This window comes from Ranitomeya variabilis, chromosome 1 (genome assembly GCF_051348905.1).
Source record: "Ranitomeya variabilis isolate aRanVar5 chromosome 1, aRanVar5.hap1, whole genome shotgun sequence".
In the NCBI taxonomy this organism is placed as follows: domain Eukaryota; kingdom Metazoa; phylum Chordata; class Amphibia; order Anura; family Dendrobatidae; genus Ranitomeya; species Ranitomeya variabilis.
In genome coordinates, this window is record NC_135232.1 from 87,585,297 (window position 1) to 87,609,485 (window position 24,189).

General features: G+C 46.6%; 1 protein-coding gene and 1 long non-coding RNA gene across 2 annotated transcripts in view; one reads left to right on the top strand and one right to left on the bottom strand.

The window, feature by feature from the left end:
• DEPDC1B (DEP domain containing 1B) overlaps nt 1-12,529 on the bottom strand; it is a 100,566-nt gene extending 88,037 nt beyond the window's left edge. The window contains exon 1 of the mRNA XM_077285875.1: nt 12,359-12,529. Coding sequence (XP_077141990.1) covers nt 12,359-12,406 — 48 coding nt within the window. The 5' untranslated portion in view covers nt 12,407-12,529. The remainder of the gene's footprint in view (nt 1-12,358) is intronic.
• Nucleotides 12,530-15,068: 2,539 nt separating this feature from the next.
• LOC143793738 (uncharacterized) lies at nt 15,069-18,568 on the top strand. Its single transcript, XR_013220230.1, has 3 exons — nt 15,069-15,146; nt 18,046-18,272; nt 18,511-18,568. It is a non-coding gene; the product is annotated as an uncharacterized LOC143793738 (long non-coding RNA).
• Nucleotides 18,569-24,189: the final 5,621 nt, after the last annotated feature.

Here is a 24,189-nt window from a genome sequence, read left to right on the forward strand (position 1 = left end):
CAGCTGCATTTTTGTATATGTAGGGGGGCTATTCTGTGTTTCATCACATTAGTATAAAGACATATTGGTCATTATTGATTAATCATTGCAGAAATTAAAAAGTCTCACTTTTTCTAAGATCTCCCTTTGCTGTCAGTGAATGGGGTCAGTGGTGTTTACAGCCAGAGGATTCATATCCCTACAGACTTGGCTCTTGTTAGAGCAGGATGCCTATGTGAGCTTAGGCTGCGGTACTTCTGTGGCATTATCCGACATTTAAGCAAAATCCTCATGATAAAATGTTTTTTTAGTCCATGAGCCGGGCCAGATATCGGTACCACCCGGAGTGACTAATTTTCTTTGGTATTTTTAGGTAGATGCATGTCTGTAGTTTATTTTTTGATATGATAGCCCTTACATATACGTAGCTTATTAACCCCTTCAGCCCTAGGCCTATTTGTACCCAAGTGCCTAAGCCAATCTGACCTGTGCCACTTCATGGGCTAATAACTTTGGAACGCTTTCACCTATCCAAGCCATTCTGAGATTGTTTTCTCGTGACATATTGTACTTCACGTCAGTGCTAAATGGGAGTCAATATATTTTACCTTTCTATATAAAAAAATGCTAAATATTCGGAAATTTTGGAAAAATCGGCAATTTTTTAACTTTGAAATTCTCTGCTTTTTACAAAAATACTGATACCCCCCATAATAGTTATTAATTTACACTCCCCACATGTTTACTTCATATTGGCATCATTTTGAAAATGAAACCTTATTGTTTTACGACGTAATAGGGCTTATAGTTTTATGCGCAATTTTTCACATTTACAGCAAAACCCACTTTTCAAAGGACCAAGTCACTTCTGAAGTCACTTTAAGGGGCTTACATAACAGAAACCACCCATAAATTACCCCATTTTGCAAACTACACCCCTCAAGCTGTTCAAAACTCATTTTTAAAAACTGTTAACCCTTTAGGTGTTCCACAGGAATTTTAGCAGAATGAAGGCGAAATTTCAAAATTTCATTTTTTTTCCAGATATTACATTGTAATCCAATTTTACCTGCAACCTAGCAAGGGTTAACGGCAAACCCAAACTTGGTTACCCTAATTCTGCAGTTTATAGAAACACCCCACATGTACTCGTAAACTAAAGTATGGGCACACAGCACAGCTCAACACGGAAGGAGCGCTATGTGGTTTTTGGGTGGCGGATTCACTGGAAGAAATCTAGGGGGCCATGTCACATTTGAAGGCTGCCTGAGGTACCCCCACAGTGGAAACCCCAAAAAGTGACCCTATTTTGGAAACTACACCCCCAAGGAATCTTTTAGGGGGTATAGTGACCACTTTGACCCAACCAGTGTTTCACAGTAGTTGGAAACACTTGGTTGAGAAAATGGAAAAAGTGCATTTTTTACATGAAGGTGTCATTTTAGGCTCATTTTTTTATTTTTAAGAGGTGTACCAGCAAAAAATGCACCCCACTATTTGTTCACCAATCTCTCCCGAACACAACAACACCCGATATGTTGTCGTACACTGCAGTATTGGGGAACGGCAGGCCTCGGAAGGGAAGGAGCGCCAAATGACTTTTGGAGTGCAAATTTTACTGGAAGAAATCTAGGGGGCTATGTCACATTTGAAGACACCCTGAGGTGCCCCAACACACGCACACACACTGACACATACACGTTCTGTGCTGAACAGGACTCTCCGGTCTTCTCTGCAGAGCTCCTATCTCCCTCTGTAGAGGCTGACACCTCCCAGGCTTGTGACTGATCACATGGCCGTGACATCACCACAGGTCCTGTAGTCCTGTACTGTGTGCTGCTGCTGGTAAGGAACTTGTGGAGAGAGGGGGAACAGTCACCTAGCACCAGCGCTCCCAGCTCTAAGAACGAGCGCCTCATGAAGGTGGGCCCCTGCCTCCTCCTTCCCTGCGCGGCGGCCTTTCCCCCCGGCGGCTGTATTCGGCGTATAAGACAACCGCCCTCTTGGAGCCATGTTTTTCATGGCTAAAAAGTCGTCTTATACGCCAGGAAATACGGTAAATAAAATTTTAATGTTTTTCTTTGTGTTTGCAGGTGTTTACTGACTATCTAACGGCATGATGGAAGTACCAGCAAGGAAGAAATCACGGATCGACTGTATCATACACTGCTCTAATGATGACAGCGATGATCTGGCGTCCCTTAAGGATTTGGACTCCTGGAAAACATTGCTTAGGGCTGCAGAGATCAGGCAGCATGAATCAGTCCTGGTAGCAGCTAAGGGCCTTGAAGAAGGAGAAATACCACACATACAATATCACCGTAAATGTCGTAGTATCTTTACAATGAAGAAGTCACTGGATTCTATCCTTGGCAAGGGTGTCAATGTCGAAACAGCAAGCAAAATCTCCATGAGGAAGCTACCGAGGGGTGCCCCCAGTGATAGCAGGGTGTATGCCAAAGTATGTATCTTCTGTGAGAAGTCAAGCAAGTACCTAAAAGGAAAACAAACAAGGGAGCCAATTGTCCAGTGTGTTGAGCTACGAGCAGATGAGACGATCCGCAGAGCAGCGATAAGGAAAGGCACACAGAGAATACTTGGTTTACTTAGCAGAGACCTTGTTGCTGCAGAGGGGCACTACCACAAGTCGTGCTACAAACTATTCACAAAAGATGATTCCCAAGTGGCCTGTAGGTCTAGTGCAGCTGAAAATCAGGTCGAAAGCGAGGAAGTACGCTACGAAGAGGCAGAGAAAGAGGCCCTTGAAGAACTCTTCTTGTATATAAGGACTAAATTGTTCCCAAACCCAGAAGTACTGCCTATGATAAACCTCACATCTAGGCTTGAGAGATTAATGATATCCCGTGGTATCATCCAACTGAAACCATCGACAAAGAAACATGTTCGACGAAAACTTGAAACAGAGATTGGGGAATCACTCCGCTTTCTCTCAGATGAGAAAGGTAAGCTTCTAGTCTATCCATGTAGCCTATCAATGGACGACCTTGTCCGGCAAGTACACAGCATGACAAAAGATCTGCAAGAAGCAAGAGCTGCTAACTCTGGAGATATCGTAACCAAAGCAGCAATGCAGCTAAGGAATGAGATCAAGAAGCAAGATGTGAGTCAGCCATGGCCTCCCAATACAGATCAGAATGTCGTTCCTGCATTAGTCACTCAATTCCTGCAAACCCTGCTTACAGGAGATTGTGAGTGCCAAACTACCTGTGAAAGAGCTCAACGTCTTGCCACATCCTTCGGCAGTGACTTGGTTTTTGCTGTTACCAATGGAAAGACAAAGCCACCAAAGCACGTACTGCTATCCTTTGCAGTTAAGTCTTTGACCGGCAATACAGAACTGATTCGAACTCTGAATCGTCTTGGCCACTGTGTGTCATATTCAATGGCTGAGGAGATCGATACAGCCCTTTGTATCCAGAAGTTGGAATGTTCAAAGGATGACATCCCAATGCCAGCAAGTATCTACCCAGGTGTGTTCACAACCCTGGCCTGGGATAACATTGACAGACTTGAGGAGACACTAAGTGGAGCAGGTACATCTCATAGAGTCAATGGCATTGCTGTTCAGTCCAATGTTGCATGCTCTGTGACAAAGAAAGTCCTGCCAGATGTAACCAAGTCGAAGAAAAGAAGCATAACTCTGACAGAATTAATGCTACCGATATACAATGTTGGGCAGCGGGGAGAGCCACCCAGGATTGAGACTTCGAATGTTAACACTACCAAGGAGGTCCAGGATTCAAAAACCAAAAACCATATCTGGCTTCTGGCTAGAATGTCAGACCATGAGGATCAGACCACCAGCAGTTGGACTGGGTTCAACATAAAAATCCGCAGCGACATTGTAGTGGCCCAGGACACTGTAAGCTACCTGCCCACTATCAATGCTCCTGCAACAGCCATGTCCACTGTGAATGAAGTCTTGGAGCAAACACATGCCATCATGCAGACCCTGAAGCTTAACAGAATTGTGTGTGTGTTTGATCAAGCACTCTATGCCAAAGCTGCCGAGGTTATCTGGAAACAGGAGAAGTTCAAGAACATTATAATTAGAATGGGTGTCTTCCACACAATCTGTAATCTCCTCTCTATCATAGGGAACAGATTTCAGGATGCAGGCCTTAGAGATCTGTGTGTTGAATCCGGTGTAATCGCTGAAGGATCAGTGTCTGGAGTGATGGACGGCCGGAGGTACAACAGAGCAGTGAGACTACACAAGCTGGTCTATGAAGCACTTATGAGGCTTGCATGGAAAAACTTCCTTCCATGGCTAGAAGAAAACCATGCAAGGGACCTTCACCATCTGGATGAAACACTGAAGAACATCACAAACTTTCGCATCAGTGTGTCGCAGGGATCCTTCGAAAAGCTCTTGGATAATGAATCTTGCACACTTACCCTGAAGCTCTTTCAAGTTTATCTTGAGACCCTCAGAAATGAACAACTCTCAGCATTCTGGATGTCATACTTGGACATGGTCGAGACCATGCTGGCCCTGGTTCGAGCTTCAAGAGAAGGCAACTGGATGCTTCACCTAGGAGCAATCCGACAGATGATACCATGGTGTTTTGCCTATGACAAGGTCAACTATGCCCGATACCTAACCTATTACTATGCCACAATGTCTCGGCTGCCCATAGAACACCCAGAGGTCCATGAATACTTCATGCAAGGTGGCTTTTCGGTCCAGATCGGTAGCAAGAATCCTTTTGGACGAATTCCTGTGGACCAGACCATTGAAGAGACAATCAACAAAGACACCCAGACACCAGGGGGCACAAAAGGCTTCAGCCTCAAAGTTGGAGCTGTTTCCAGGTTCTACCTGACATCAGAGTACCGCAGTATGTACTTGAGGCAGCTGAGGGCCCTGGTAGGCCAACAATATACTGACTTCAGCCATTCAGACCTACAGGTGTCTAGGATTAGAAGAGATGAAGCCGATGTCCAATCTTTCGTTCAACTGCTGGAGACAGGTTGGGTGAACCCCTTCAACAAAGAGCATAATGGTGAACTTATCAGTTTGTCAACAGCGACTGTAGCACCACCAGATGTAGCCAAAGACCTTCAAGGGGCATACAGTATAGGAGAGGATGCATATCAAACATTCAAGGATGAGCGTTTGGGTACCGATAAGCCAACTACATTGTTTCATGACAAGATGACGAAGAACAAACTTAAAACGTTCTCTAACATCCAAATGAAGACACGCAGACAAGGTCTTGGCAAGGAGGTAATTTTGAAGGCTGACAGAAACCTATTTGGCCAGATGATACTTGTAGCTGAGAACAGAAAGCTACAAATGAGTGATGTCTTGACTCATCCCCTGGGTCCATTGCCATGGGCACTTGCCAATGGTGATGGGTCTATCCGCAAGACCAACAAGGCTGCCCTCGCAAGGGAGTTGGAGAGGAATGCTCGTCCTGCAGAAGTGATCCCCGAGCCCTCTGCAACCATCATTGATGGGATGAGCCTGGTTCAGAAACTGAAGGGAAACAATGCAACATTTGGCCAGCTAGCAGGCACAGCAATGAGTCGCGCTATCCATGAGGGTGCTAAGAGCAAGCGCATTGATATTGTCTTTGACGTCTACAAGGAGACATCCATCAAAGATACAGAAAGAGTCAACAGATATGAAGGCACAGGGATCCATTTCAAGAACATTCAACATGGGCACAACATCCAGCAGTGGAAAAAGCTTCTAAGTAGTTCCTCCAACAAGGCAAGTCTCATAAAGTTTCTGGTAGAAGAATGGAAGGCGAAACACCACAGGGAGAAGCTTGAGGAGAAGGAGCTGTATGTCACATGTGAGCAGCTCTGCTTTAAGATCACCAAAGAACAGTGGGAAGAGGCTGCTGACCTTAAGTCAAATCAAGAAGAAGCAGACACACGCCTCCTTCTCCATGCTCTTCATGCAGCAGAATCTGGTTACAAGTCGGTCATCATCACTTCGGAGGATACTGATGTCATGGTCCTGTGTCTGGGCATGTGCCACAAAATCCCATCCCACCTGTTCCAGAAATGCGGTACACAGAACCGGACAAGATTCCTGGATATCACCACTCTGAGCCGAACATTGGGAGGCAGCGTATGTGATTCATTGATTGGTATGCATGCATTTACAGGCTGTGACACCGTCAGTGCATTCGCTGGCCGTGGGAAGATGACGACACTCAAGCAGTTGAAGATGAACAAGACATACCAGGATGCCTTTCAGGAAGTTGGTCGTTCATGGGAAGTGTCTACCGAACTTTTTGAGAAGTTACAGGAAATCACCTGCCACATGTACCTGCCAACTACCCAAACAACTGAGGTAAACAGGCTCCGTTATCAGCTGTTCTGTGCCAGACGTGGAGTGGTAGAGTCAAGTCAACTCCCTCCTTGCCAGGACTGCCTTTTCATGCATGCACTGCGTGCAAACTACCAGGCTGCGATCTGGAGGAGAAGTCTGCAGAGCCAGCCATGGGTTGCAAACCCAACAGACTGCGGTTGGATGATAGATAACGACGGAAAGCTTGTTGTCAAGTGGATGCAAGGGGCACCAGCACCAGAAGCTATTATACAGCTACTGTCCTGCAAGTGTGTGCGGTCATGTGAACTTCCTCAGTGTACTTGCCTCAGCAATGGCCTGAAGTGCACAGACATGTGCAGATTACAGACATGCCAGAACAAGGGTACTGAAGACGAGCCAGTAGAACAACAGTCAGATTCAGAGTCCGATGTTGAAGATATTATGGAGTAACATATATATATATATATTATATATATATATATATATATATATATATATATATATATATATATATATATATGCACATGACATGTTCAGTGTGTATTTACATAACTTGGATTAAATTTTGTTACAAATACTACATCTAGTCACTCCGGGTGGTACCGATATCGTCATATTTGGTTCTTGGCTCATGCTAAAATTCCTGTGGAACACCTAAAGGGTTAACAGTTTTTAAAAATGAGTTTTGAACAGCTTGAGGGGTGTAGTTTGCAAAATGGGGTAATTTATGGGTGGTTTCTGTTATGTAAGCCCCTTAAAGTGACTTCAGAAGTGACTTGGTCCTTTGAAAAGTGGGTTTTGCTGTAAATGTGAAAAATTGCGCATAAAACTATAAGCCCTATTACGTCGTAAAACAATAAGGTTTCATTTTCAAAATGATGCCAATATGAAGTAAACATGTGGGGAGTGTAAATTAATAACTATTATGGGGGGTATCAGTATTTTTGTAAAAAGCAGAGAATTTCAAAGTTAAAAAATTGCCGATTTTTCCAAAATTTCCGAATATTTAGCATTTTTTTATATAGAAAGGTAAAATATATTGACTCCCATTTAGCACTGACGTGAAGTACAATATGTCACGAGAAAACAATCTCAGAATGGCTTGGATAGGTGAAAGCGTTCCAAAGTTATTAGCCCATGAAGTGGCACAGGTCAGATTGGCTTAGGCACTTGGGTACAAATAGGCCTAGGGCTGAAGGGGTTAATAAGCTACGTATATGTAAGGGCTATCATATCAAAAAATAAACTACAGACATGCATCTACCTAAAAATACCAAAGAGAATTAGTCACTCCGCTTGGTACCGATATCGTCAAATTTGGTTCTTGGCTCATGGACTATTTTGGGTATTTTTCCAATGCAACACATAAGAGGGTCAATCAGCCTGTACATTTAAGAGGCATAAAACACATTCCTCTACACAATACATGAAACACTAGAAACGTGCAGGAACTTGTAATAGCAGAAGTGGAGGATTCACAGCCAAGAATCTGCGGAGACACCAGGGTATGATTAGTGACAGGAAATCGCCAAACCACAACTGGTCCAGAGAAGTGTCCTCCACCCCAGGAACATGTCATCTACACGGAAGAACGGCCATCAGATGATTGTTGTGCTCCTGGCCCGAACTATGTGGTCTCAGATGACTGAAGGTGCCCAGCAATCCGGCCAGCTTCAGAGCGTTGCTTGCAAGCTATATAGCTTGTAATCACGAGCTCCTTGCCTAGGAAATAAGCACTAGACTATAACGTTGTGGAATTGGAGAGGATTATTAATAAGAGGTAAATTGCATACAATTTGTCCATTTAATAACATGAGATAACCCCTTTAAGATATTGATGATCCATCCTTCGAACAGGTCACTAATATTCGATCAGAGGGCCGACACATGGCACCCCCACTGAGCAGCCGTTTTCAGCTCCAGCAGCGCTGGATGTAAACACAACAGCCGAGATTCATCAGAGCAGTTACGGCAAAATTATGGAGTAAAACGCTATGAAAAGTTGTAATTTTGGGGGGCAAAAGATTTGCAACTTTCACACAGCTTTGGAAAAATTGACAACATACTGTGGCCACTGAAATTAAGCTGCCAATCAGTGATGGGGGGGTTACACAGAGGAGGAGGACTAAATGGCACTAGACAACTAGTCCTCTAGGGATAATCTCCTGCTGCTAAAACACTGATTTTATGGAAACTGCAACAAGCAGCCAAGTAACATTACTGGGAATCAGGGTCTGTGTCCCTACATTATGTTGCTCTCAAATTACATAAAAACTTTCTGACAGATTTCCTAAAAGGGAACCTGTCAAGTTGGAACTGTCAAAAGTAGAGAGAGCAGATACATGACTGCATAAATGAGCTGACCATCGAGGCACGACCAGACAGAACAACCACAACATGACCAGAAAACGCAGTTGCAAAGAGTTGCTTCCCAACATTTTTTTTGCCATGCTTGCAGCAATGAACGTGAGTGTAACCAAACAAAGCAAAAATGTATGCATACAAACTGGGATCACCACAGCAATTAAGAATTTATCCAAAAAGTATCTTTATTGAGGGAACACCAACCAGATCTTAATTGCTGTGGTGATCCCAGTTTGTATGCATACATTTTTGCTTTGTTTGGTTTCACTTATACAATAGTATGCAGGTGGAGATCCCCATAAATATACTTCTTATGCAGATGGTGCCCGCTCAATAAGTGCTTTTTTGGGAATGAACGTGAGTGTGAAACAGTTCTTTCAGCTGCAAAACTGAGTGAAAGATTGTGACGAGTGCATAATATAATATATATATTTATTTTTTTCCCCCATCCCCCCCCCCCCCCCACACACACACACACACACACAGGAAATGAGTGCACCTCACAGTGACCACCTTGCAGTATAAGGGCTGTCCCACACGTCCAGATAATTCCGGTACCGGAATAAATCGGTACCGGAGTTATCCGTGTCCGTGTGCCTGGGAACTCACGGAGGCCATACGTGCGGCACACGTGTGCCGCCCGTATGGCGAGTGGGTACCACACGGAGCGTGTGGTACCCACTCTGCATGGTGCTGAAGCTGCGATTCATATCATCCCTGCAGCAACGTTTGCTGTAGAGAAAATATGAAGAATAGTGTTTAAAATAAAGATCTATGTGTCCGCCGCCCCCCCACCCCCTGTGCGCCCCCCCGCTGGTCAGAAAATACTTACCCGGGTCCCCCGTCGGCTGTCGCTCCTTCCTGGTCTGGCCGCGGCTTCTCCTGCATGCGGTCACGTGGGCCCGATCATTTACAGTCATGAATATGTGGCTCCACCTCCCATAGGGGCGGAGCCGACTATTCATGATTGTAAATGATCGGCCCCACGTGACCGCATACAGTAGGAGGCGCGGCCAGACCAGGAAGGAGCGAGGGAGCGGGTGAGTATTTTCTGACCAGCGGGGGGGCGCACAGGGGGTGGGGGGGCGGCGGACACATGGATCTTTATTTTTAACACTATTCTTCATATTTTCTCTATAGCAAACGCTGCTACAGGGAAGATATGAATCGCGGCTTCAGCACCATGTGGGGGGGACAGCGCTTACTGTAGCGCTGTCTCCGGCACGCACACGGACCCCAGACGGAGAATGTCCGTGTGAGGTCCGTGTTTTACACGGACCCATTGACTCTATTGGGTCCGTGTAAAACGTGCGCTCCCACGAACACTGACATGTCTCCGTGTTTGGCACACGGAGACACGGTCCGCAAAAAATCAATGACATCTGAACAGATGCATTGATTTTTATGGGTCTACGTGTGTCAGTGTCTCCGGTACGGGAGGAAACTGTCACCTCACGTACCGGAGCCACTGACGTGTGAAACCGGCCTAAACTAAAGGATCTGACCATGTCATGTTCATTGACTCTCTCCATTTATACAACAGTTTTACAACCCTTGAGTGAAGAAATCACAAGACTCCTATCTCTGGCATCACAGGAAGGGCGCACATCCCAATAATAAAAACCAGTGGCCATACACATCAGACAGACATACGCTGGAGCCTCAGCAAACACTACAAAAATGAGGCATCCACATTATAGATAATATAATGGAAGGGTGATCATTCATGCATCTACCCACTTCTTCCAGATGACGATACATTACTTCTTGTCACATTCCCCTAGGAAACTATTGTATTGTTTTAATCGTCCATTTATTGCACCATTAGTAATGTGTAAAAAAAAAAAATAAATAAATAAAAAATTGAGCTCGGTTTCAGTTGGTATACATGCAGCACATAAACGCATGTTCACATTGGCCATAAAGCATACAAAACCTACAACAGAAAAAATTAGCAAAAACTCTGCTGTAACTAAATAAGCAAAAGTGCATTCAAATAACAGAGTTCTTAGTAATATTGTTTTTGATCAAAAGTAGCATAAAAGCCATCCGACCGTCGACATTAGTAATGTGTGAGACCACCTTTAGAATTTAAACACCACAAGACAAGAATAAATACATTTTAAAAAAGTAGTAAATTGACCTCAAGAAATTGCAAATGACGAATCTGGGCCTAAGTGTCACGTTCATACTACACAGTAGGGTTGAGCGAAACGGATCGGTCATTTTCATAAGTCGCCGACTTTTGGTAAAGTCGGCCTCTCATGAAACCCGACCCGATCCCTGTGTGGGGTCGGCCATGCGGTACGCGATCTTGGCGCCAAAGTCGCGTTTCGTGCCATTTTTTCAGCCAATGAAGGAGTGTGGGCAGCGTGATGACATAGGTTCCGGCTTGGTTTCTGCGGCGTCATAGAGCCATATTACCGTTTGGGATGCAGCGATTTCCGCAGTGAAACACAACATATGCTTTGCACGGAGAGGGGGAGAGAGGGGGAGAGAGAGAGAGAGAGAGGGAGTGAGGGAGAAAAATATAATTCCCATTGACTTGCATTGGGTTTCGTGTTCCGATCCGAAACCCGACTTTTGACTAGAATCGTCCGATTTCACGCGATCCGACTTTCGAGAAGGTCGGGTTTCACGAAACCCAACTCGATTCTAAAAAACGCAAAGGTCGCTCAACCCTACTACACAGTGCCACAACCTGAGGCTCCGCAGCCAGCGCAGACCTGACACTATGGAATATGAAACATTGTGTAAATATCACAAGAAGAGTGCTGCCCCCCTCATCTGCACCTGCACCCCCACATATCTGCTCCTGCGCCCCCCATCTGCTCCAGCGTCCCCCTCATCTGCTCCAGTGTCCCATCAGCTCCTGCGACCCCATCTGCTCCAGCGTCCCCCTCATCTGCTCCAGTGTCCCATCAGCTCCTGCGACCCCATCTGCTCCAGCGTCCCCCTCATCTGCTCCAGCGCCCCCCTCAACTGCTCCAGCGCCCCCCTCAACTGCTCCAGCGCCCCCCTCAACTGCTCCAGCATCCCCCTCAACTGCTCCTGCGCCCTCCATTTGCTCCTGTGTCCCCCTCATCTGCTCCAGCGTCCCCCACATCTGCTCCAGCGTCCCATCTGCTCCAGCGTCCCCCCCATCTGCTCCTGTGCCCACATCTGCTCCAGCGTCCCCCACATCTGCTCCAGCGTCCCCCACATCTGCTTCAGCGTCCCCCACATCTGCTCCAGCGCCCTCCACATCTGCTCCAGCGCCCTCCACATCTGCTTCAGCGTCCCCCACATCTGCTCCAGCGTCCCCCTCATCTGCTCCAGCGTCCCCCTCATCTGCTCCTGCGTCCCCCTCATCTGCTCCAGCGTCCCCCTCATCTGCTCCAGCGTCCCCCTCATCTGCTCCTGCGTCCCCCTCATCTGCTCCTGCGTCCCCCTCATCTGCTCCTGCGCCCCCCTCATCTGCTGCTGACCACAGGAGGACAACGCGTTCCTATATATATATATATATATATATATATATATATATATATATATATATATATATATATACATACACACACTGTGACGTCACCACAGCTCTGTGTACAGTCGTCAGGACGGTGTATAGGAATGCGCACTATACAGAGGACAGCGGACATTCCCATGCAGCCTCCCGAGTGGGCTCCTTCCCTCACACCAGGCAGTGCCCGGGGATGACGCAGCTCTCACCAGCTTGGTCGCTCTGTACGGGCCCGGGCCTATGATGCGGTGCTCCATGTCCCCGGTGCGGCCCGGCCGCGTCTCCCCGGTGCTGCTGTGTTTCCAGGAGACGAGAGAAGTTTGAATCTTGTACCTGTAGGACTTTAGGCCGCCTATTGGCTGTGGTGACACCACGTGACGTCTCTGGGGAGGGATGCGGCAGTCACAATACGGAGGAGGAGGAGGCTGAATGCGGGGGGCCTGGACCTGCGGATGATTGGGGACTGGGGGGAGGCTTATACCTGTGAAGAATATGAAACTGTGCTGGAAGTTTGTACCTGTGGGTAATGCAGAATGGGGGGCAGGAGCTGTGTGCAGGGAGCTTGTAGCTGTGGGTAATGCAGAATGGGGGGCAGGGGCTGTGTGCAGGGGGCTTGTAGCTGTGGGTAATGCAGAATGGGGGGCAGGAGCTGTGTGCAGGGAGCTTGTAGCTGTGGGTAATGCAGAATGGGGGGCAGGAGCTGTGTGCAGGGAGCTTGTATCTGTGGGTAATGCAGAATGGGGGGCAGGAGCTGTGTGCAGGGAGCTTGTATCTGTGGGTAATGCAGAATGGGGGGCAGGAGCTGTGTGCAGGGAGCTTGTATCTGTGGGTAATGCAGAATGGGGGGCAGGAGCTGTGTGCAGGGGGCTTGTACCTGTGGGTAATGCAGAATGGGGGGCAGGAGCTGTGTGCAGGGAGCTTGTATCTGTGGGTAATGCAGAATGGGGGGCAGGAGCTGTGTGCAGGGGGCTTGTAGCTGTGGGTAATGCAGAATGGGGGGCAGGAGCTGTGTGCAGGGGGCTTGTAGCTGTGGGTAATGCAGAATGGGGGGCAGGAGCTGTGTGCAGGGGGCTTGTACCTGTGGGTAATGCAGAATGGGGGGCAGGGGCTGTGTGCAGGGGGCTTGTACCTGTGGGTAATGCAGAATGGGGGGCAGGAGCTGTGTGCAGGGAGCTTGTATCTGTGGGTAATGCAGAATGGGGGGCAGGAGCTGTGTGCAGGGGGCTTGTAGCTGTGGGTAATGCAGAATGGGGGGCAGGAGCTGTGTGCAGGGGGCTTGTACCTGTGGGTAATGCAGAATGGGGGGCAGGAGCTGTGTGCAGGGGGCTTGTACCTGTGGGTAATGCAGAATGGGGGGCAGGAGCTGTGTGCAGGGGGCTTGTACCTGTGGGTAATGCAGAATGGGGGGCAGGAGCTGTGTGCAGGGGGCTTGTAGCTGTGGGTAATGCAGAATGGGGGGCAGGAGCTGTGTGCAGGGGGCTTGTAGCTGTGGGTAATGCAGAATGGGGGGCAGGAGCTGTGTGCAGGGGGCTTGTAGCTGTGGGTAATGCAGAATGGGGGGCAGGAGCTGTGTGCAGGGGGCTTGTACCTGTGGGTAGTGCAGAATGGGGGGCAGGAGCTGTGTGCAGGGAGCTTGTAGCTGTGGGTAATGCAGAATGGGGGGCAGGAGCTGTGTGCAGGGGGCTTGTAGCTGTGGGTAATGCAGAATGGGGGGCAGGAGCTGTGTGCAGGGGGCTTGTACCTGTGGGTAGTGCAGAATGGGGGGCAGGAGCTGTGTGCAGGGAGCTTGTATCTGTGGGTAATGCAGAATGGGGGGCAGGAGCTGTGTGCAGGGGGCTTGTAGCTGTGGGTAATGCAGAATGGGGGGCAGGAGCTGTGTGCAGGGGGCTTGTACCTGTGGGTAATGCAGAATGGGGGGCAGGAGCTGTGTGCAGGGGGCTTGTACCTGTGGGTAATGCAGAATGGGGGGCAGGAGCTGTGTGCAGGGGCTTGTACCTGTGGGTAATGCAGAATGGGGGGCAGGAGCTGTGTGCAGGGGGCTTGTACCTGTGGGTAAGGCTAGGTTCACATTGCGCTAGTCGAGTCCGTCTAACGGACACGTTTTTAAGTACTGAAAACGTAATATAACTCACATACTAACGCGGCCATAGACTTGCATTGTCTGACGCATCGTGACCCATGCCAAAATTGGCATGCGTTTGTCCCATAACGTTTTTTTCTGACGGACATTGGAACGCGGCTTGCAGCGTTTTTGGGTCCGGCCAAGCTAACGCAATACTAACTGAAGCATTAATTCTGCCATTGATGGCTATGGCAAACGCAGCCAGACGCAAATCTTGAAAAATTTCCAAATAGAACCATACGTTTTAATAGCGTTTGAGGGTGGTGCATGTGGTCATGTGACTGGAAACATGATTTCGGCCATTAATGTCCCTAGCACACATTTTTCCTGAGGCCTGCTGCACGTGAGAGAGAAAGTGTATTGCAAGAGATCACAGGAAATGTAAGTACAATTGTATATATATATATATATATATATATATATATATCTGTATACATCATGGGAGTCTGTATTGTCCGGATGTGTGTGTACTAAAAATGTATTGCTTTGTTGCAGATGTCGGATAGTGAGGGAAGCAGCAGCAGCAGCAGCGTGTCTGCGGTTTTTTCTTCTCAGTCGGTAGGCTTGCACTTTAAAAAACCACTAAAAGTTCTGTGAAACTCCAGTGTATTGAGCTAAGCACGTGTATAATCATGTTTTTTTTTTTGCAAATAGGAGTCTTCGGAGCCCGAGGCTGCTAGGCCCCCCCCCAAAAAAAAACAGGCAAAACCCACAAAGGTACATGGCAGACATTTTTAGTTTTGCAAGCATAAATTTATTGATCCAAGAAATGTAATTTTATTTATTTCCATTTACATACACAATAGGTTGTGGCACACGGAGGACACAAGAGAAAGAAGGTTCCTCGCCGTCTGTCGTCGCCACAACTGCCAGTGGTAAATATAAAACTAGAAATTTTCTATCCAATATTTATCAACAATCTATCTATCTATTCACTTTCTATCTGCTATATCTATAAACTGTCCACTATCTATCTCGCTCTCTATCTTTCGCTCTATCTATCTATCTATCTATGTATCTATCTATCAATCTATCTATCTATCTATCCATCTATCTATGTATCTATCTATCTATGTATCTATCTATCTATGTAAGGGTATGTTTCCACGTTCAGTTTTGCTTCAGGCTTTGGTCAGGATTTTATGCAGGTAAAATCCTGACCAAAACTGCACCTGAGGTCACTGGCAGGTCACCTGCGGTGTACCTGCGTGTTTTGCTCATAGTAGCAACATGCTGCGTTTAGAAAAAACGCACCACGCATGCGTTTTCGCGGAAAAAAAAGCATGCATTTTTTAACGCATAGTGGAGTCTGGATTTCATGAAATCCCATCCACTATGCTGTAACATCTGGACGCCGCGTTTTTGACGCTGCGGAAAAACGCAGCGTCAAAAACGCAGCGTTTCCTGAACGTGGAAACATACCCTAAGGGTATGTGCACCCGTCCGGATTTCTTGCAGAAATTTCCTGAAGAAAACCGGAAATTTTCTGCAAGAAATCCGCATTTTTTTTTGTGTTCTTTTTCCGTTTTTTCGCGTTTTTTTAGCATTTTGCAAGCATAATTAGCTTGCAGAATGCTAAAGTTTTCTAAGCGATCTGTAGCATCGCTTGGAAAACTGACTGACAGATTGGTCACACTTGTCAAACATAGCGTTTGACAAGTGTGACCAACTTTTTACTATAGATGCTGCTTTTGCAGCATCTATAGTAAAAGATAGAATGTTTAAAAATAAAAAAAAAAATAAGAAAAATGCTTATACTCACCCGCAGACAGCTGATCTCCTCACCGGCGTCCGTTCCGTATAGATGGTGTGTGCGCGCAGGACCTTCCATGACGTCGCGGTCACGTGAGCGGTCACATGACTGGTCTCGACCAATCACAAGACGGCGACGTCATCGCAGGTCCTTCACCGCACACCAGCTACAGGAACCGAAGCGACAGCGTGCAGTGGAGAGGCGGGAAGACATCGAAGGTGAGTATAGGACTATTTTTTATTTTAATTCTTTTTTTTTTACCAATTATATGGTGCCCAGTGCGTGGAGGAGAGTCTCCTCTCCTCCACCCTGGGTACCAACCGCACATAATCTGCTTACTTCCCGCATGGTGGGCACAGCCCCGTGCGGGAAGTAAGCAGATCAATGGACTCCTAGGTGTGCGGAATCCCCTGCAATTCCGCATTTTAATGAACATGTTGCTTTTTTTTCCGCGATGCGATTTTTTCGCGGAAAAAAAGGCTACATTTGCACAAAAAATGCGGAATACACTGAAAATAATGGGAGGCATATGTTAGCGTTTTTTTCGCGTTTTTATCACGTTTTTATAGCAAAAAAACGCAAAAAAACGCAAAAAAACCGCGAAAAATACTGAACGTGTGCACATGGCCTTACTATGTATCGATTCTATCTTTTTACCTATCTATCTATGTATCTATCTATCTATGTATCTATCAAACTACCAATAAAGTGAAATTGAACCTTTCAACATACCGTATTTTTCGGACTATAAGACACACTTTTTTTCCTCCAAATTTGGGAGGAAAGTGTGGGTGCGTCTTATAGTACGGATATAGCATGTGGGGAGGGGGGCAGCAGCGAGTGGGATCGCACTGTTATCCCACTTCAGGATTGTCCCCGCTGCCCGGAATCAGTGCTGGGAAACCACATGGCCCCGCTGATTAAGTGCAGTGAATATTTATTAGCTGCTCCCCGCCCACCGATCAGCTGAGCGGTGAGCCGGGAGCAGCAAATGAATACTGCACTTAAGCAGGGACACACAGTTTTCCCAGCACTGATTCCGGGGAGAATCTGTGTGTCCTGGGGAGGAGGAGGCAGCAGCAGGGGCCAGGAGATCGCTGCCTACCTGCCTGTGCTGGACGCTGAGCTGTCTGTGTGCACAAATAGGACCTGTGATGATGTCAGGAGTGGGCGGGCTGGAGCATCACATGGCAGCTCAGAGCCCTCCCTCTACTGACATCATCACAGGTCCCTCAGACTCCCACCTAGAATCTGCAGCTTCCTCTTATGTCCTGCGCTGTGGAGAGGCAACAACAACAGGGAGGGCTCTGTGTGTGCAGCCATGGGATGCTCCAGCTTTTACCTCAGCACAGTGTGGCTGGCTGTTACAATTAAGAGGTCAGTCTTTACAAAACACAATAAAGCACTCTGCCACTCCTTTGGTGAACTACAACTCCCAGCATGTCATAGGATCTGCAGGACATGCTGGGAGTTATAGTTCTCCCATGGGATTTTAAAGCAGCACTCCAGTGTTATTTTGCAGTGCTGGAGTGGTGCTTTCACTATAAGCCCTGTGCACCCATTCTTAGGGCTCATTTCCACATGCGAGGCACACGTCCGTATCTCACATGTGGAAACCAAGCTGTGGAGCCGGCACTCCAGAGCGGAGCGTGCGGCCGCATAGGAACACATGGGGCTGCACAGCTCCGCTCCAAAGTGTCGGCGCCAGAGCTTGGTTTCCACATGCGAGATACGGACGTGTTCCTCGCATGTGGAAATGAGCCCTTATACTCACCCTCCAGCGTCTTCATATCGTACTTCACAGACACCACACTGGTCCCGCAGCTTCCAACATAATAACATACTATTATATATAATAACACCACATATAATAGATGTTATTTATGTTATTAAATATTTTACCACTTTTTTTTGCTTCAAATATTTTTTTCCCTATTTTCCACCTCTAAAACCTGGGTGCGCCTTATAGTCCGGTGCGTCCTATAGTCCGAAAAATACGGTAACGTTTTGTGTTTACATAGTCCAAGTCAGCGAGCCAAAAAAAAGAAAAGGATTGTGGTTGACGAAGAGCCGTTGACCATTCACAACGAGACACTGATCAACCTTGTGGAAGCCAACCCCTCAATATGGGACCAAAGCGACAGCTCCCACCATGACATCGTGAAGAACCGCAAGTTGTGGGATCAAATTATCTCTCACTTCGATCCCCGATACATGGAGAAGTCGTCAACCTCAAAGAAAAAAATTGGTAAATATTGGTGATGTTAAATTGTCTACTATCTATGTCTCAACTCTCAACTATCTATACACTATTTCTTAAACTATTTCTCTATCATCTATCTAATAACTACTATCTATCAACTATCTATCTACTATCTATATATTAACTATCTTAACTAACTATACACAATTTTTAAACTATCAATATAAGAACTATCTATCTACTATTTATATATTTTTTAAATTTTTTTTTTTTAAATTTAAAGCAGATGCGGTCCATACCCATTGGAAATCATAAGGCACCGCTTTGTCCGTGACTACCGGAACAGTCAAAATCCACCAAGCGGATCAGGTGCCAAACGGGTGACCCCGTATGTGCATTACGAGCAATTGCTCTTTCTGCAAAAAACTGTGTCTCAGCCCTCGTAAGTACAAATAGGTCTGTGTGCGAGACAAAATGTTTTAATTCAAGCAAAATAATTTTTTTTTTTTTGTGGGTTACAGCACGATATGCAGTACCGCCGCGCCTAGACAGGCAGAGGAACTGGAGCCATCTCCACTAGAACCAAGCCAGCAGACGGGCGCTGAAGATGTGTCTGGCATCAGCGAGCCACGATCTGGGGAGAGAAGCACTGTAGCTTCAGGTGTGAGTGCCCGGTTGCAATCGCAGCGTGGACGCAAGCGAGCATCACAAAAAGATGAAGCTGATGCCATTATTGTCGATGGACTCCAACGGGTTGAGGACATGTGTCGTAGTGAACTCAAAGACCTGAGGCGGGAAATTACCGACTTGCAATCCCGCGAGTCTGTATATTCTGCAAATGAGTGGAAGCTACTTTTTTTGTCCTATGTGCCTGTAGCACAAAATATCCCGGCACACAGAAACCTTTTGTTTAGGCAAAGACTGAATGACCTTCTTGAGGAATTTGTGGGCCCCCAGGAACCCGCTCCATCGAGAACAAGAAGCATAGACATGCCGGCCTACAACCCTCAATATAGAGCCCGTTGTGAAACGAGCATGGAACATCAGAGACAAAGTAGCAGTCCATCATACAGTTGGGCAGACAATACGCCCGCGCAATACCAGAGTCTATAGTACAGCTCACTGTCCCCAGCCAGGTGCAATTACTGCGTTTCACGTTTTGTTGGTTAATTATTTTTTTTGCACCCAAATTCGTGTGTGTTTTTTACATCCCTATGGGATATCATATGTTAAACATGTCTAGCAACAGTTCTTTCATGCAAATTCGGAAAATTTAGTAAACTGTTTAAAATTTACGATTCTTGTATGAATCTAACTTTTAGCACAACATAACAACATGAATGTAACTTTTTACAAGACATAAGGTTGTGGGAAATAAAACAAACAAGAAAAACCCCTAACACTTTAAACAAAACATCAGGACACAACTTCAGACTTTAAATAATTTTCACACGTGTCTGTCTTGCCATGGAACATGCCCTTCATGTGTGAAGTACTGTGCAAATTGGTCACGAATCCTCATTATTTGAGCTGTAGACCGAACAGCAGTAGATTCAATTCGACTCACATTCATCGGGGTCAACCACCTGGGGTTCATGTCTGGCAATAAAATTATGCAGACAGATGCATGCCTTCACAACACGGTCCACATTTTCTGGTTGCAGTTGCATGCAAGTTAGTAAAATTCGCCATTTTAATGTCAAAATACCAAAGGCACACTCCACATAACGTCTTGCCCGACTCAAGCGATAATTAAAAATGCGCCTGGTGGAGTTCAGACTACGGCTTGAGTACGGCTTGAGGAGATTTTGTCCAAGTTGGAACGCCTCATCACCAACTAAAACAAAGGGCAAACTTGGGTCTTCGGTCCCCGGTAGAGGTCGTGATGAGGGTATGTTAAAATTGTTGCTGTACAAACATCTCCCCATGTTGGAGTCTCTGAAGACTCTGGAATCGTTTGTCCGGCCATACGCACCAATATCCAAAGCTACAAAACGATATCTTGCATCCGCAATAGCCATCAATATAATAGAAAAGTATTTCTTATAGTTATAGTAGAGGGATCCACTATGCGCTGGTTTCTGAATACGAATGTGCTTGCAGTCCACGGCACCAATACAATTGGGGAAATTAGCCACATCCTCGAACTGTTGGGAAATCGCTAGCCACATTTCTGATGTCGGGGTTGGTAGCACAAGTGGTTGCAAGTTGCTCCAAATGGCATCACAAGTTTCCCGAACCAGTTGGCAAATTGTTGACTTTCCAAGTCTAAATTGGTAATGCAGTGACGCAAAAGATTCTCCGGTAGCCAGATATCTGTCGGCATTGAAAAAGAAAAAAAAAAAGTTTAGGATTTTAAAGGACAACTAAAAGGCTACATACAATAGCATATACTATTGCTTAAATGAACATTATGCCCCACGATACCTACATCTAGTGTTTGTCAATAGAATGATAAAAAAATTTATAATTACCTCACAGTCACTACTAAACGTTCCTCCGCACAGATGCTTTCACGGAAAGTGCTGCGATGATGATGTATCTCATCCTTCACATGTGAGAGCAGAACATCAAAGGTCTCAATGGACATCCGTAGATAGCGTTGGAATTTGGAGGGGTGATCCCGAAGCTGAAGATACAGGGTGTGAAAGGCACCATATGTATTCCGCAAGAAATTCACTTCGTGGATCCAATATCTCCTTTGCGAACTACGCTTTCTCTGCCGAAGTCGCAACCGCATCAAGCGAAATCGAACGAGCTCAGATACAAAACTTCATGCTAGCAGAAGTTCACTCAATGCTTTCAAATGGAGAATGAGTCTGCACCCACACCCCGACGATGACAAAAGGAGAAAAAAAAAAGTAAATAAACTTTATTGACAGTGACAAACGCAGACAAACGGATACTTCGCGAACGGACATCCAAATGAGAAAAACGCGGTCACCTGCGTTAACGCAAGCGTTAACGTGATGCCGATTTTTCGACAAATTGGATCCTTTTCTGTACATGCGTTTAACGGATCCGTTTAAAGCCATGTACTTGACGCAATGTGAACCTAGCCTAATGCAGAATGGGGGGCAGGGGCTGTGTGCAGGCGGCTTGTACCTGTGGGTAATGCAGAATGGGGGGCAGGAGCTGTGTGCAGGGGGCTTGTACCTGTGGGTAATGCAGAATGGGGGTCAGGAGCTGTGTGCAGGGGGCTTGTACCTGTGGGTAATGCAGAATGGGGGGCAGGGGCTGTGGGCAGGGGGCTTGTACCTGTGGGTAATGCAGAATGAGGGGCAGGGGCTGTGTGCAGGGGGCTTGTACCTGTGGGTAATGCAGAATGGGGGGCAGGGGCTGTGTGCAGGGGGCTTGTAACTGTGGGTAATGGAGAACTGGGGGACAGGGACTGTGTGGGGGGCTTGTACCTGATGCAGAACTAGGATGATTTAGGGCATCCAATTATTGTCGGGATCTGTCTCTTGCCATAAATATGTCAATATTTTACCTCGTCTAAATGCTTTTGTTCCCTTGAAGTTGTTTTGCTAAAAAAATTGGCATGGCATATACATGGCAAATGACAGCTGCTCTTTAATGCTACTGCACTTTTGGTTATTGTGGCCCAATTTTTATGCAACTTGCAATGTCACAACTTATTTCATATGCATTGTTATTTATTAGTGATGAGCGAGTGTACTTGTTGCTCGGGTTTTCCGGAGCACGCTGTGGTGATCTCCCGAGTATTTATGACGGCTCGGAGATTTAGTTTTTATCGCCGCAGCTGAATGATTTACAGCTACTAGCCAGCTTGCATACATGTGGGGATTCCCTAGCAACCAGGCAACCCCCACATGTACTCAGGCTGGCTAATAGCTGTAAATCATTCAGCTGAGGCGATGAAAACAAAATCTCCGAGCAGTTATAAATACACGGAGGACACCCGAGCGAGCTCGGGAAAACCCGAGCAACAAGTACACTCGCTCATCACTATTCTTTATCTTTGTCTTGTCACTACATCACATTCATTCTATATTCCTCTTGCCTTCCTATACTGAAGGCCACAGATCTCCATGGCATTCTGATCTCACGGTTAGTCAAGAAAAGCCTGACCCCGAGGAGCAATCCTGGTCTTTAGAATTTGCACAATGGCCAAGAATAAGAATAGCTTTTAACAGCAGAACAACTTAACCACAAAGGGGTCTCAGAATATAAACTGTTGCCCCTGCAGTTTTTTTTTTATTTAAGATTGAGTTTATATTTTAATGATTTGATTTTCTAAGTCAATGCTAACCAAAGTTTTGGAAAATGACATTTATCTGGATTTGTGTCCTATCTGCATTACTATTTTAAAATATCTCTTACATGACTTCTTTTCAGTGAGGCTTAGCTTAGGCTATAAAAGCCTTTACGTATGCTGCATTTTTTTAGTAGTTTGGAAAATGGCTTTCTGGATGCTAAGGTGGCTATAGACATGAGTCTTGTCCTGCCAACACATATCTCTTCCGACTCCACCATGATCACTATGACTGAGTATTTAAGTTTAGTCAATAAGGAAAACCAATGCTAGACTGTAACAAATGGAAGCGGAGGCACGGATGTTGCAGTACATTTGTTTATTGCTATTTTAGTGGGACCATGGCCTGGGGGGGCTCCGAAGGGGGAGTGATTATGCGAGCCCCAGACACCCATAGTAAGACCCCTCGAGCACGGTCAGATTGGAATATCCAAAGGACGCAGGTGCTACCTCCACTTAGACCCCGGACGTGTGGCAGCTAGCCCAATGGAGCAGGTGGACTGGCCGAGATAACAGGTAGTGATGAACTTGACCGGCGGCAAGCGGCTGAGCACGGTGGAACTGGCACTGGCAGTACAGATGTCATCCTGGGTAGCATAGTCTGAGAAGAGCGGAGCTACAGAGCGGAGCGTGCAGCCGCACAGCAATACATGGAGCTGCACGCTCCACTCTGGAGTGCCGGCGCCAGAGCAGGGTTTTAACCTGCGAGACTCAGACGTATTTCTCGCAAGTGAGAAGGAGCCCTTAGAAGGATACTGGCCGGACACTGACGGTAAACAGACAGAGCACAGAGACAACAATACAGGGAACCAGAAGCTAGCAATAGGAAACACTTGTTGCTCCGGCGCCTCCTCCATTGCAGAGGCACCAGAGATAGTACTCACAATTCAATCATTGGTTCAGAGCATATTTGAAAAATGTGTGCTCTCTCGTTAAGAGACCGGGAGCACGCACTCCCTCAGAGCCATACCCGGAGACCTGCTGGCTGTGCACCAGAAAGCACCAGGAGGGGAGCCAGGGACCGAGGATGGACAGCGAGGAGTGGACCAAGAGCTGGGATCCCAACGTAATCCCCGCGGGGGTACAGGCACCGGAGCTACATAGACAGGGCTGTGGAGTCGGAGTCAAGGAGTTGGAGCCCATTTTGGTGGAGTCTGAGTCGGTGTCATGGAAATTGAGGAGTTAGAGGTTTGGCTTACCGACTCCACAACCCTGGCAGGGCTGCGGAGTTTGAGCCCATTTTGGTGGAGTCAGGGTCATGGAAATTGAGGAGTCTGAGGTTTGGCTTACCAACTCCACAGCCCTGCTGCTAGACACTAAAGATGAGCAGATTGATTTTGTGACACTTCAGTCCAGGCCAGTGGTACCTGGCAGGTAGACAGAAGGCCCAAAAATCTCATCTCCTGGCATACCCAGTGCAGCATTTGATTATTCAGGGCTGGTGCTACATCATCTGTGTAGGTCCTGGCTAATCAATAGCTACGGGGATGTCAAAGGAAATTCACAGGACTTCCATCTATCTGCCAGGTACCGCTGACCTGAACACTGGAACAGAGTCCCGCAAATCGATCCGTTCATCTCTACTAGACACTTCTGGTCTTATCTCCCAATATGCAATGGAATAGGCATTTAAACATGTTTCAGAAGACTCTGATGTCTCAATAGACATCAAATGGTCAGCTGGTC